The 15,372-nt window shown below is 38.1% G+C and overlaps 1 protein-coding gene across 2 annotated transcripts in view; it reads right to left on the reverse strand.

Annotated features, from left to right (window-relative positions):
• The window catches only part of SNTG2 (syntrophin gamma 2), a 222,053-nt gene that overhangs the window by 114,885 nt on the left and 91,796 nt on the right, over nt 1-15,372 (reverse strand). For both annotated transcript variants that reach the window (XM_085574568.1, XM_021551123.3), the window contains exon 2: nt 9,924-10,061. In XM_085574568.1, the coding sequence (XP_085430694.1) occupies nt 9,924-9,961 (38 nt within the window). In that variant the 5' untranslated portion in view covers nt 9,962-10,061. The remainder of the gene's footprint in view (nt 1-9,923; nt 10,062-15,372) is intronic.

A 15,372-nucleotide genomic window follows, 5' to 3' on the forward strand; every position in this document is an offset into this window, starting at 1 on the left:
AGATCACCATCACTTTAAGTTTGTTCTTTTCCCTTCTATTTATCAGCAAAACTACTGTGATGACCCTACCAGTGTCCTCCTGGACTGCCCTGTCCCCATAGCAAGGAGGTCGACTGGAGAATCCCTGGGCTGACTTGTATCCTGTGTGGGCATCTTTCCTGTTGCAGGACCTGGATGCTGACAGCATTAAATTTGGTGGGAGTAGCTCTCTTAGGGTAGGACATAGTTATGAGCTGGGCAGAGTTGCCAAGGTCACGTCCTCATGTTCCCAATAATAGCCTTGAGGGTAACTAAGCTGACCACTGCCTCAGTGTGATGGTGTCACTTCCTCTACATCTTTTGGCTTCACTGACCAATAGCATTACAAGGATAAATGCCTGGTACCAACTCCACTTGTTAGCCTGAGTCTGTGCCCATGGGCTAAGAGTAGTTGGGCTAAGCTCTGTAATTATTGAGGGGTGCTATGTGCCTTAGACTACTTCAGACAGATATTGGCAAAAATGGGTCAACCAATTATTATCAACAGTACTGTTCATAACAATGGCCACACCAACAAATCCCATCGAATGTAGGCCCACCAACAGGCTCAGTATCATGACACATCATCAAAATTACCAATTAAGACAAAAATCACTGGTCTTGACTCAAGGGGACTGGTCACCTTTACATAACCCAGAAAAGGGATATGTATTAATTATATATATTTGATAAACAGCCATGACTAAATGTGCTTTGGTACCTGAGCCTATCTGGACCCCACACTCAAACCACAAGAAGACTATTACCTTAATAGATAGCAGACTAGTCCTTAAACATGAAAAGTGGATAAACAAGTAGATAGGAAAAAGTGAACAAAGAGAACAAGTGAACAAGTCTGGAAAAGGTGAACAAAGACAACAAAGAAATAATTGCTGCATTGTTTACAAGATTTTTAAAAAATAAATTTATCCTTACTTCTAAATTTGCATCTGGTATTTATTGGAAGAAGTAGTCACAGAAGTTCTCCTTACTTGTTGAAAGTAAAATGTGAAATTAACTACAGATACAACATGGCAGGTTTGCAATAGGAAAAAAAATCCAGAGTTTGCCACCCAGGCCTTGGGAAACATACAGGAGAAAGGAAAAAGCAAAGCAAGAAGGTGCTATAATAAGACTTAAAAAAGAAGCCTGTAACCTGTCCTGCATGTGCGGTGGTGTGTTTTTTCTTTAATTTGATATTTGTTCAATATCTGTTCCCCCCTGCCATCCTTAATCTCCTCCTCTCCCCAGCTGTCAATCTTCCCTATCTCTTCCCTAACCCCCTCCTCTCCAAGTTGTCAATCCTCCCTTTCCCTGCCCCTTTCCCTGGAACCTTCCCTGTCATTTCTCCGAGCTCCCTCCCCTGCTTCCAGAGCATTCTCTGTCTATTTAGTGTCTAGTTTCCCTGTCTAGTTAGGCTCAACACCCTATTGCTTATTTTGTATTATTCCACTTCCCTGCTTCCCCTGATAGGTTTGTGATAGGTTAATTCTGCCCTAAACTCCTGCCCTGCTATTCCCTCATTGGTTGCTGTTCCTACACCTATCTTCCTGAGTTCTTGCATAAAACCTCTGCTCCCCCTCCCAAGGGGGTCTTGGGGCTCACTGAATAAAACCATTCTGTTCACCCCCAAGTCCCGTGTCACCTCCATCTCTTCCCTCACCACCAACTGGGACTGCAGAGCTTCCCAGGGGGAGCGGCTGCCCGTTCTCTTCACTCGCTGCCCAGCACGCCACCGCTCGGAGAATCGCGGTGAGAGGAGCAGCACCGCGATACAACAAATGGTAGCAGAGGATGGTTCCCTCCTTCATCTTGTAGAAAAAACAGGCAAATTTGTGGGGGTGCCCGCCTCACAGAAGAAGAAGGAGGGAAGGGGACATCTGTGGCCGTGGAAGCTCTGCCGGATGCTAAGAGGAGCCAAGCGCCGAGCAAAATAAGACTTAGGCTATGGGACCCTCTTTATCTTCGCTGTTGTGCTCTGTACCCCTGCCTGGAGCAGCTGTGCTGCAGGGGCAAGTCCCCATTTTGCCTCAGGAGGCTGCGGCGCGGAAGCAGTCGTCCTGCACTGGGGCAGACGCGCTGTATGGGCATTGTGGGGATAGACCTACCCCAGGACAAAGAGTGCGGTTTGGCAGTGGCTCAGGAATGAGCCTGAAGAAAGGCCGACTGAGAGGGAAGAGGGAGGTAGCTTTCCCCTTTTTTTTTTTTTTTTTTTTTTGCTTTATCGGGACCTGCCAGCTACGTGATAAAATAGGCAGGCTCCCTTTCTTTTTCCAAGGGGGAGGTAATACTCCTCGCTTGGTCTTTTACGGGGACCCACGCTTGAATCCCTCAGTCAAGGCATCTGCAGCAAGACCACCGGAGGTGGATAGTGGCCGAACCCAAGGCTTTGGGGACGAGCCTGGTTTAATGGGAACACCTAAGCCTCCGGAAGGGCTGAACCGTGAAGGGACGTCCCCAGTTTGGCGTGACTTTTCCATCAAGTCGAGGAGAAGATTCAAGTCATCACCGCCTGGGCCCAGAGGGTAAGGTGGGCTAGATGGGGTGGGGACCGCCCTGATGGGCAGCTGGGTTTGCCATTTTTTTTTTTGCGTTTTAACCCCCGCCCGCACCCAGACTGGGGCTGCATCCCTGCATGTCCCTGGCAGGCGGGTGGGTTTTCCTTTTCTGGGAGGGGGCTAGTACTCTTCGCTGAGTAATACTCTTCACCCAGTCTTTTGTGGGGACCCATACTGGATTGCTTTTTCTTCTCCTCAAAAATGTTGTCTTCTCTATCCTCCCCTCCCCTTTCTGGGCTGGACGGAGAAGGTAGAAAAGACTCAAGTGGGACAAACATTTAAAGGCGACATGTTAACTATGGGAGGGTTGTTAAAAGAGGCCCTTTACACCTACACATTGCGTCGACATCCAGCTGCGTTGGGCCCCCCTCCTGTAGATTTCCCCTTTTGGCTTCTGTGAAGCTCTCCATACCCTCATCCCCTTGGACAAATCTAGCCAAGATAAGGGAGTATTATACAACAAAATCCAAAACCAAAACAACAAAACCAATTTTTCTCATAGGTGTTCAAAGCATTAGAGGCAAGTCACAACTTGCAAGAAAGGAAATTCCAACTGAGCATAACAATAGAAAAGAACTTCACATAGTTAAGCATCAAGAGCTGCCCAGAGAGCTGGCAGCATCTTCATCCTTGGAGATATTCTAAACATGAATGGACAAAGTAACTTGGAAACTATCACCACTTTCAGTAGTGAGTTGAATTAGATAACCCCAAGAGGTCCCTTTCAAAATAAATTATTACATGATTTATTCTAGTTAAGATGACTGACAAAGCCCATGGTGTCTTATTCCTCTGAGGGAAGGAATCATATTAATGTGTCTGAATGAAAAACAGTCTCAGTATGACTTCAGAATAATACTCAGGTTCTCCTCCACTGAGTTGTCAAATATTCAGTTTGGGACAGGAGCTTTTTTTGGCAAGCGGTGTGAAAAGACCCCAGACTCTTCTCAGATACAAATTACATCAATATAGATCATGTAAAAATGTGGATTTCCAGAGTCACTAATAACACATATAAGGCCCTGTGTCAAGATATGATAATACTTTTCCCATTGAAAATTAGCTTATTACTTTCAATTTAAAAGGCATTCCGTAACAACAAATTATAGCTAAATTCTGCCAGAATGCAGATTTTCTCTGAGTAATGCCAGTCTGCATTCAACTTTGCACAGCATTTCACAGGCTAGCTATAGTGAAGATAAACAACCGAGGCTGAAACCATCAATATCCCAAATACTAACACTGGAAAGCCTTGTGCTTCCATCACAGTCAATTTGCTCCTAACTATTGAAATTTTTAAACTGTACAAGATCTCTCACAATGTCTAAGCTACAATTTACCAGTCCTGATACTGTCATAGCTTCAAGTGTAATGGATTTATTGAAATTTCAATTAAGGGACACATATATTTATGCATATGTGTAGCTTATCAAAGTTGTGATGCCTTTCTTTTATCTTGTTGGTATGAGTACTCACTCTTAGCTGGAGTCTTTCCACATTTCGGGATGAGATTGTTTTTCAGGGATATTCAAAGTGTCCTTTGCATTCTTCTGTTCTATTTAACAGCCTTTTAAAAAGCTACTTATTCTTTCAATCTTTAATAAAAAAGTTTTTTTGTCATGCTGAAAAATACTCATATTTATTTTGTGATGCAAACTTCTAACTGTTCTCATATTGGCAGCAAGACAAGCATATCATAATAAAATTCCTAAGGAATTACTTGATATTTATCTTCTAAGCATCTAGGTCAGCTTTCCAGAGCATGGAAAACAAATAACAAACAGTTAAATAATGTATTTTCTCCATACAAGTGATCTCTAATTTCAAAAGGAAGACTCTAAATCATTCACTTGATGTGTAAAACAAGATAGAAAAAAAAAAAATAGAAAAAAAGAAATTGTTCGTTATTAGCTTTTTTAAGAAAAACAATTTTGGACTAAAGTAACACACCAGCAATGGTAGAACAATCACTGGTCCAACTGCAATATTAGCAGTTCTTGAGACAGAAATGTCCTTGGGTTAAAAAAAAACCTTCTAGATTTTTTTGCAGATCTGTTCCCTAGAGGTTTTCTAAGGTAACATTTTTTCTGTGTCATTATTAGCGTCTGAGTTATAAAGGAAAAGCCATAGAAATCACATCAGGGGTTTGAACAGTATTTTCAGACACTGGTTCTTTTTTTTTTTTTTCTTTTTTTTTTTAATCAACAAAACAACTAATCTTGCTGCTTTTCTTTTCTTATTCACATACTTTACTTCATTCTAAGACACAGTTCGTGAAGCTGGAACATCAAATATCGAGCATACAAAGGTTTTTGTTATACTATTCCTATTAGACTCAAATAAGCCTCTGGGGAGTCCTCTTCCAATCAAGATGCCATCCACCTGCATTCAAAAACTCTTTGCCTGACCCCTGACCAATTCAGAGACAATTTAGCAGACAATCCTCCTCTGTGAGAAGGACCAATTTTGATAAAAAACCAGATGGATTTCTGTTCTTTTTTACAAAAATAAAATAAAAAATAAAAAATAAAAGAAAGAAAATGCTTATGAAAAGAGGAGAGCATAAAACTGTGGACTGTCAACAGGAGAAGGATGAAGCAGTATACATGGATGAAAAACAAAGAATATGAAGGATGAGGTACTGTATGTAAGCAATGAGTATCAGGAGGTAAAGTGAGAAATAGTTAAAGTACAGTAATACCTTCATTAATATAAAGTTTAAAAATTAATGCCTTCCTGCTTTTCCTTTAACTAAAATTGATCACTCTGTATGTCATACAATTAATTTATTTTTGTGAGTATTTTTTAACTTTAAATCTGGAGGGAAAAATATCTTCTGTTAAAAATACTTGGCAGATAAAGAAAGCTGTCTATTTATTTTCAATTCACCATTTCTGTCAACATTTTTGTGCTTGGATTCTATGAGTGTGCACCAATTCAGAGAATCACAGAATGTGTCAGTTTGGAAAGAACCACAGTGGGTCATCTGGTCCAATCCCCCTGCTCAAGCAGGGTCATCCCATAGCACATGGCACAGGATTGTGTCCAGATGGTTCTTGAATATCTTCAATGAAGAACACTCCACAAGCCCTCAGGGCAAACTGTTCCAGTGCTCAGTTACCTGCCTAAGGGGATATTGTGAGAGATGGTGTCAAAAGCCTTACTGAAGTTGAGGTTCAGCTGTTATCCATCCAGGTAGCTGTTTCATCATAGAGGGCAATCAAGTTGGTCAATCATGTCAATCAGCTTAGTGAATCCATGCTGACTATTCCTGGTCATCCATGTAGATAGAGATGACCTCCAAAATGAGGCATTCAATCACCTTTCCAGGGACTGAGGTGAGGCTGACTGGCTGGTAGTTCCATGGATCCTTCTCCTTTCCCTTTTTGAAGACTGGGGTGACATTTTTTTTCTTCCAGTCCTCAGGCACCTCTCGATTGCCACCTTTCAGGGGTGAGCATAAGCAGCCTTGCTGAGGTATCTGACATCGCTCTCAGTACTTGTGGATGCATCCCATCTGGGCCCCTGGACTTGAGGATGTCAGGCTTACCTAGGTGTTCTTTAACCCAATCCTCCTTGACCAAGGGAAAGTCTGCCTCCTAAGTCTTTTTTCCTGGTTTCTTGGGTCAAAGATTCCACAGGTCTGGTCTTACCAGTGAAGACCAATGCAAAAATGGCATTCAGTAATTCTGCCTTCTCTGTATCCTCTGTTATGAGGGTCCCTTCTCCATGTAGTCATGGGCCCATATTATCCTTAGTTTTCCTTTTGTTACTGATGTATTTTAAAAAGCCTTTCTTGTTGTCCTTGACATCCTCGGCCAGATGTGATTCCAGGTGGAACTTGGCCTTCATTTCATTTGTACTTTGACAACCTCTCTAAATTAATTCCACATGGTCTGACTGCTTCCATCTCCTCTGCATTTCCTGCTTACACTTGAGTAATGACAGGAGTTTCTTTTTTATTCATGCAGGTCTCTTGACCCCTTTTTTCAATTCCTTGCTCTCTGGGATGGTTTGTTCTTGAGTCTGGAGAAAGTGATCCTTCAAAATTAACCAACTCTCTACGACCCTTCCTCCCTGAAAGGCCTGTTCCCATGGGATTCTTCCAAGAAGACCCCCCTGAAGGGGCTACAGCCCTAAAGAGGCTGAATGTTATAATTTACTTGCTGCCCTGCTTTTTCTTGTTCTATACTGAACTTCACAATCTCATGGTTGCTGCAGCCAAAGCTGCCCCCAGCCTTCACATCTCCAACAAGGCCCTCCCTGTTTTTTAGTGAAAGGTCAAGGAGCACACCATTCCTTGTGGGAACCTCCACTATCCGTGTCAGGCAGTTGCCATCAATACTTCCCCAGTTCCTCCCATCCTGTTTGTGCTTCACTGTGCTGCTTATCCAGCAATGTCAGGGTGGTTGAATAAAAAAACATTACCGCAAGTAGAAACAGAACTTTCCTTTTTAATAATTTTCCATTCAAATATCCCACCTAAGAGGAAAACTCATTCTACAGCCAGTTTTTTCTTCTTCCATGCACTTGTGGTGAGTACAAAAAGAAGGCAAAAGGTATTTCTATTTTTGTTGCAAATGAACTAATTTGAAGAATGGCTATGTGTAAAATAAAGATTAACTAGGAGTACCTGAGAATGAAAAAATACAGAGAAAGGAGGATAAATCAGTAAGACAATGTGATCGTTTATGACTGCTATAGCATTGACTTTCAGGTTACAATTTTCTATTAATATTTTGAATCATACAGAACAGGGGTGAAAACTATCCTATTTAACCATTTGAAATATAAAGCATTTATCTCTGGAATTTCTGTCATGTAACTGTAATTGTAAAACTTAACAAACTCAGTGCTAGAGAATTACCAGCTATTTCAGCCTGATTTCAAATTTGCTTTTGAGCTCCTATGTACTAGAAATTTATATATGGTAAAAAATAATAGCGTTTATCTCCATGTTACACTCAATTTGCATTCATATTAAATGCTAGCTGTCCAGAGTTGTTATTTGGTTCAAATGCAGAAAAAGTGAATATGGCCATGAAGATAGTGTAATACATTTTTCTGATTGGAGTTTGACAACAGAATCCTGTGAGGACTGGAGAAGACACTTTCAGAAAGGGACCTTGCAGAGATCTTGTAAGGGACACAAAGAAATAGATCAGACCCTTAAATTTTAGTTTTCAGAGTCTTCAGTGAGAAAACTTAGGGAAAATAAGGATAATGTTAACAGTGTTGTCCAGGAAAAGGCAGCTCAGCAGGAGTGCCCACACTTATTTCTAAATAGTATGAGGCAGAAGAAATCCCTTCTGAATGGGTGTCATACCTAGAGCCACATAATACTTTGCAACTCCAACCTAAATTATCATCTGGATTATACTTGAAATTCACTTACTTTCACACAGTAACACATTTACAACCAAGAAAAACTGCTCTCCATGCCACAGTCCTGGGAATCACTTCTTTCTAGGCTCTACCCATTACTGTGATCACTACTGGTGAACTACAACCAAGACTTTTGGATTAATTTTATATACAGTGGCTGCATATCCCAGCTATGCTTTTTTTGCAAGGTCTATTACTTTCCAGAATTTTTCAAAATTCAATTGCTTAAATATTATCAAAACTTGTCTCCTTGCTCTGTCTTCCATCAGGTAATACTATTTAGGATACCCATAAAATGTATGAGTAAAAGGCATCAAAATCAACCCAAATCTTGATACTAAAAGGAAGAGGCAGACTTGGGTTGTTCAGGGAAGGCTTTTATACTGTTTTAGACTGGATATTGAGAATGTTGGGTGGGGGTGTCCTGCTGTATTTTGGGAGTTGATCAATACATACACAGATTTGATACAATATTTTCTCACAGTATTTTTTCAGATGCACTTAGCTTGTGTTAATTAATTTGAGAAGTAATCTAGGACTATATAGGATAGAATTTTGATTCTTCTTCTATGAGATTCATACACAAGGCATTTAAACACCATCGAGACCATAGCAATCCTGTATAATTACATCCACAGACACTATATACTGAAGTCGCATTATATTTTACTATGACACTTGCAACAAGTTTGCATACAATTTATCAGCATTACCAGCCATGCCTGGTAAAAAACCCCAAAAACTGTGTTTTTTCATGCTTCTCAGTGAAGCAGAAAGTATATGCAAAGCTGATGAATGAGGCTTATACTTATCTCAGCAAACCAACCAGAAGTGGCCATGCCTGTCACTGATCAACCTTTTTGAACATTTTAAAGAGAATGTTCCACAGAATTCCATGGAAAAGTGCATAACGTTTCAAATTGCTAAAAGCTAATTCAAATAATCTTATGTATGATATTAAACAATTTATTTAAGTATTTAGTGAAGCAGGAATGAAATATTTACATATTATAGAGGCAAACTCTCTAACATGCTCTCATATACATATACAAATACCCATTATATGCTTTTTTGCTTCTAATTCTTAGCAGAGTACCACAAACCCACTTGATGTCCCCAAGTCCCAGCTTGTAAGTTTACATGATGCAATACAACAAGCAGACAGAAACACTCTCCCTTGGCCCACTCTGAGGAGGCTGCCATGAATTGCGCACTCTAAGAAACACCAGCAATTTCATAAAATTGATTTTACTCAGTTAAGTATATCTATTCCAAATTCAAGAACACTGTTTATATGAGGAAATTAAATACATTAATTAAGGATGTTGATAATTTAGATAGCTTTGCTGAACTGCTTATGCAAAATGTTACCATTTTATCTAGTGACATTATCAAATGTAACGTCAGAAGATTCCTCTATAGCTTAGAGGCACCACAGGCTTTGAAATCCAGCATAACTGAACCTTGGTTGAAAAAAGCACCACATACATGCTGGCACTGATTAAGCTCCATCTGTGCCTGAAACAGAATTACAGTGACATAACTGCCCATCAAGTGTTCTCAGTCAGCTCGGTGCCCTTGAACAGACATCCTGTCTGATACACAAATGAAGAAAACTTTGGTGTATCAGTTTACTCTTAATGTACTTTCACTAGGAAACACTTTTTCACTCTTAATTTAATGGCCCAGAAATATTTGGTGTAAGAATGCTTTAATTTTGGTATTTATAGACATTTTTTGCTTCTATTAAGATTACAAATGTTATAATAAATTATGCATAGCACTAGTCCAAAATGCAGTTTTTATCCTTATGAATATAAGAAGCACAGGAGACCCAACAACTTATAATTACTTGTATTTCCATTACCCAATAAAATCTCTTGCACTCCAATACAATAAGGACTCCTCTGTAGAAGAGATTAAAGTGTGCAGCCAAAAGCACAGGGATATAGAAGCACTTACATTTGCACTGTGATCACTTCCACTAACACAGACGACATCTTGTTTTTGAATTGTTAATACCTCTTTTGTAAGCTTCAGTCGGATGTCATAAGCATTTTCAGATACTTCATCATACAACAATGCAATACCAGTTTTAGTCTGCAAAAAGAAAAGCATACACAAAAATTTAAGAATATGAACATTTCATAATGATGAATAACAAGCTCTATTCCATGCAATAAATGAAAGCATACAAATGAGCATTATTTACAGAAAGCAGAAAACTGGTCTGCTTTTCAGTCTTCAAATAGATTAGACATAAAAAGTCTCTTTTGTACTGGAAAATACAGGATAAGTGGTCTTTGAAGTAGACATTAATATGCAAAGAGTAAAAAAATTACAAAAATTTCTCCATTGTATTGTTACACAAAGAATTGTTGCCAATTAATGATGTCCTATTTGACTTTTTTTATACAAAGGCTTATGAAAATGTATTAGAAACAGATAGGTATGTATAAAGATATGAGAACACATTTTTCATTTTTGGCAAGAAGTGGGGAAGTGAAATATTGTTCCTGTCTTAAAGATGCTCATTTCACTCTGTCAGAAAAAGAACTGTACCATCATAAAAGTTGCCATGAAGATATAGAGTTCTGTTACAATAGAAAACTATGTTTTCACATTGTAAAACATAATTCGACCCAGTTGTTACAGAATTTGTTTTGTTTAGGATAAGATGAACATACATTTCTTAAGTTACATCATCACTGGACTAATAACTACTAAACTACATAGGATAGTCAACTATTTGGTATAAACAATGTTTTCTTCATTAGTAGTAGAAAATAAACTGTATTTTAATTTCTGGTTTATTCCCTTGAATTTCCCTTGATATTCCCTTGAATATCTGACTTTCAGATATTTCTTTTCCAAACAAAAACGGTGGTATTAGGACTGCTTACAGCTATTTGTTAAAATATGCAGACAAATGATATTTCAGATCTTTACAGTCACTGCACAGAAGACAAAAACAACTGCTCTGAAATGAGTGATCATATTGAAAAATACTATTTGTTTATTAATTTCTAATGTATATTACAACATCATCACAGCACTGCACTTTATGTAAGTGAAGAAAAATAAAGCATGCTTTAAGTTTTAGCTGCAGTATTTGTTTTTAAAAGAAGATTTAAAATCAAGTTGTTAATCTATGTTTTCTTGAATGGTAGACTGTATAAGAACCAGAGTAATGGAATTAAAAAAGAAACATGTCCTGTGTACTGAATGAAAGCTTGAAGGATTTTAAAATAAAATTAAACATGAAAAATTATCTTAATAATATTTACATTTCTATAAATGTAGGGAGAAAGGTCTGTGGTGAATGTCAATAAAATCTTTCAGTCTTTTAAAACAGGATCAGCTTAAGCTTAAGAGACTTAAGTTTGGTGTAGCTCTATGCTGCAATGGAAAATGCAGCCTAGAAAACAATTAAATTTTTTCTGAATTATATACACAGCAGTTGCTCAGGTGAATTGCTCGTGTAGTTGGTCTATCCCTGGGCTCGAAGCAATTGTCCCTATGTAGATCACTTCTGCCATTTAACACACTGACATATCCTAAGACCTCTGAGCACATACAGCTGACACAGGCTATTTAGGATATCCAGGTCCTTTCCTAGCTGGAGGCAAGACCAGATTTCCATGTTTATTATAAGATACAAACATTGGTCATGTCAGCAGGCATCCACATGTAGTTATCTTCAGCCTGTAATGGATGTTACAAAAGGTTTACAGTGCAGAAATCACAGAACAGCTTGGGCTGGGAGTGTCTTTAAAATCATCTACTTTCAACACCTTGGAAGAACATCTTCGACTAAAGCAGGTTGCTCAAAGCCCTGTCCAACCTGGCCTTGAGCACTTATAGAAATGGGACATCTACAGCTTCTCTGAGCAACCTGTTCAAGTGCCTCAATACCCTTATGTGAATAATTCCTTTCTAATATGTAACTTAAATTCTTTCAGTTTAAAGCTATTCTGCCCTGTCCCATTACTACATACCCTTGTAAAAAGTTCCTCTCCAGCTTTCTTGAAGGCACCTTTAGGTACTGGCAGGCTTTTCTAAGGCCTTTCTGGAGCCTTCTCTTTCCCAGACTCAAAAACCCCAGTTCTCTCAGCCTGTTTTTGTAAGAGAAACCCACATCTAAGACAACTTTTTAGAATCTGTCCAGGCAGCGGAGAGCAACAGACACCTCTGAAGAATGATTCTATCTGATCTCTTTTGTACATCTATCTAGAAGGGAACAAGTGAGTCACAGATCTCTGAGTTATAAGGTAAATATAAATAATAACTCAAATATATAAGTGTCTAATTGTAGAAAGACAAATCTATTCAGTGTTTGCTGTGTATGTCTAAGGGAAAGACAGTTCAGTCATGGTATAAGGCCTTAATCATTCTCACTGTTCAGAGTCCAACATTTCTTTATTTTTCCAAGACTTTGAGTCTTTTCACATTTTTAGCATGTGTTAATATCTTATCAACCCATTTTTGTGAATGACAACATATGAAAACTATGCCAGTATCATCTGCCTAAAAGCCATGCTGCCAGCAGGAAGTATTTCCAAACAGTAGAACTACAGACTTGAAAACTCACTGTCCCTGATTTTTGCAGCTGTTCAGATGTTGAGCATCAGTGTCCCACCTGGACTGGTGACCACTCTTACTTTTGCTGTGTACCAGAGCATGCCTTACAGAAACACTGGAAGAATGAAGCTCTGGAGCACTCTTTATACTGCTTACACCCAGAACAATTCTCTTGCTAGAAATTGTTGCATATGTTTAGAAGAATCACAATGAAAAAAACTCTGAACTTTCATTTGTAACAGATGATCAGGTAACAAATGAAATATGCAGAGTGACCTGTTAAATAGCTTAGCATTTGCCATCACACTATTTCAACTGAAGTCCCACTGAAGCTCATCTATTACTATTAAAATCCAATACCTACACTACACTTCATCTAACTGCTGATGTGATCCAAGATGACGTGCAGCAATACCTTATCTGCTTTCAGAATCAATAAGATTAATCTGGATTTCTATCAGCCTTTCAAGTCAGCTTTTTTTGACCATTATAAATAGCTTTGAATCAAAGTTCAGCACAATCCCTTGTACTTTCTTTGTGTTAAGGAGATGGCATACATAACTCTAGCAGGCAAATACCAGTCCAGAAAAAGGATTTCTTCAAATAAGAAACTTTAAAAGAGAACTTAGTCTTTGCATGTATATGTATATCTCAGATTTTAACTAGCTATGTTCATCTCAATTTCTCATTTTAAAACCCTCTATATAGTGGCCATTCGAGGTGACTGATATAAAAAAACTGAGGACTGAAAAGCCAAAATGTCTCTAAAATGATATAATATTTAGAGATCATATGTTTTATAATAAAAAGCATGCAGAAAGTTCATAGGGAGTTGCCTCTCAACAGGATTTCAGTGCTTACATTGAGAGGTAGGGGAATAAAAATTTAAATTCACTTGAGCAGAAGAAGAAATTAAATGTTGATTTTCATATTTCTGAGTTTTGTAGACACTGGCTTCAGGAAGAGGAGTGTGTGGGTATTCATGTGCATGTTCACTATGTGGTGAGAGGAAGAGAAAAGATCAGTAGCACAAGCATCACAGCAGCTGTGATTTTTAAGAAAGCATCAACACTGCTCTGTTTTAGATAAAAAAGAAAAAACACTGAAACCTACTTTCTCCAACAAGCTCAGAAACTATCAATACCGCAGAAAACATTCCTCTCTAGAGGAAGCTAGAATGGCAGATGACTCTTTTTATCAGTTTTATTGTTGACTGCTTAAGCAGGTCTCTAGGTCTCTCGCCTTAAAGTACTCCCTGTTCAGCATAATGTTTTGAGACCCTACTCAAAGTAAAAGGACTCTTTCAGTGTGCCATATTTGCAGTTCAAAGCTCACAGTTGCAAATTATGTTTCAAGGCAGGCATCGATGTGACATTCACATTCTCTGGACAGAGAGACATAATTCTGTCTCTCAAGAGAAGCACAGAGAGAAGAAGAGAAAACAATCTTTATCTCTTCTCCTTTGTTTTTCCCATGTGGAATTTGGTATGGGGATTGTTTACCTGAAGTGATTGTTTGATTGGATTCTGGTGAAGCTTGTTTAGGTTCAAAGACCAATCAGATCCAGCTGTCTCGTACTCTCAGCAGAGAGTCACGGGTTTTGTTAGTTAGGTAAGTAAGGAGTAAGTATGTAGAATAGTTGAGCATCTCTTTAGATAGTATATTAATGTAATATAGTATAGTTTTAATAAAACAGATCCTTCAGCCTTCTGATCTGGAGCCAGACATCATCATTTATTTCCTGAGTCAGGGTTCACCACATTCTTTTACTATACATTGCTACAATAAACTTCAGTCTTATTGACATAAAATACTTGTCTTCACTGCTGTTTTATTTTGAAATAGCTTGCAAAAAAAAAAAAAATCCTCTGCATTGAGTTTCATTTGTTCTCCAGCAGAAAACACCATTTGCTGATTTTAGTCCTTAATAAATACATCCATAGCTTCAATGGCACTGCAGTTCAATTTTATCTGCTAAAATTCATTCATAAATGACCTTTCTTCATTTGTAAATAAAATTATTTAAGCAATATATTTGAACTTCTTTTTCCCATGGAAATGCCACATTATATTTCCAAACTAATACTTTATGAACAACATTTATATCTCATAGGTCTAGTGATGAAATTCTCTAATCCAGTTTCTTTTTTTTAAATGAAATTAACTCTGTGGTATACTTATAGTGGGAAAACTTGCTGAAGATACATAAGAACTGGAGTCACCAATTTTTATCCAACATAATTTAAGATAAGGGAGAAATAGAACTTCAGGCAGTCCCACATAGTGCCCTGAGCACTAAATTACAGAAGGCTCAAATCTACTTTCTCTCTCACAACTGGTTTGATATTTTCTATAACACATTTCCTATCATGATCAAAACAGAAAGATACTTTTTCAGAGAAATTAAAATTTAAAATATCCTTGACTAACATAAAACGATTTGAAATGGGATAAAATATAAAGGGAAAAAAAGTGCAAGGTGTTACAGTATAAGAAGAACAGTGATCTGTATGGAACAACAACAACAAAAAAAAAGCTCTTCTTCACTTCTTCATCATGTTTTAAAGAATGGAAACAGGTATGTAGGACTGAGGATTGCCAGAAAAACATAAGCATCAATATTTTTTGTTGCAATAAAGGCAAACACATGCTTTCTTCACATTCTTTCCTACTAATTTGTTTTTTCTCAATCTTACCAGACAGTACAAATAAAAGTAAAGTTCTTTAGTCGGGTATTAGGGTATTCCTTAAACACTGCTGAATGTGAGAGAATAAAATTTCATGCTAATCCATCACCAGTGTTGCATTTAATAAATCTTAGTACATTGTT

This window comes from Lonchura striata, chromosome 3, assembly GCF_050655825.1.
Source record: "Lonchura striata isolate lonStrDom1 chromosome 3, ASM5065582v1, whole genome shotgun sequence".
NCBI lineage: Eukaryota > Metazoa > Chordata > Aves > Passeriformes > Estrildidae > Lonchura > Lonchura striata.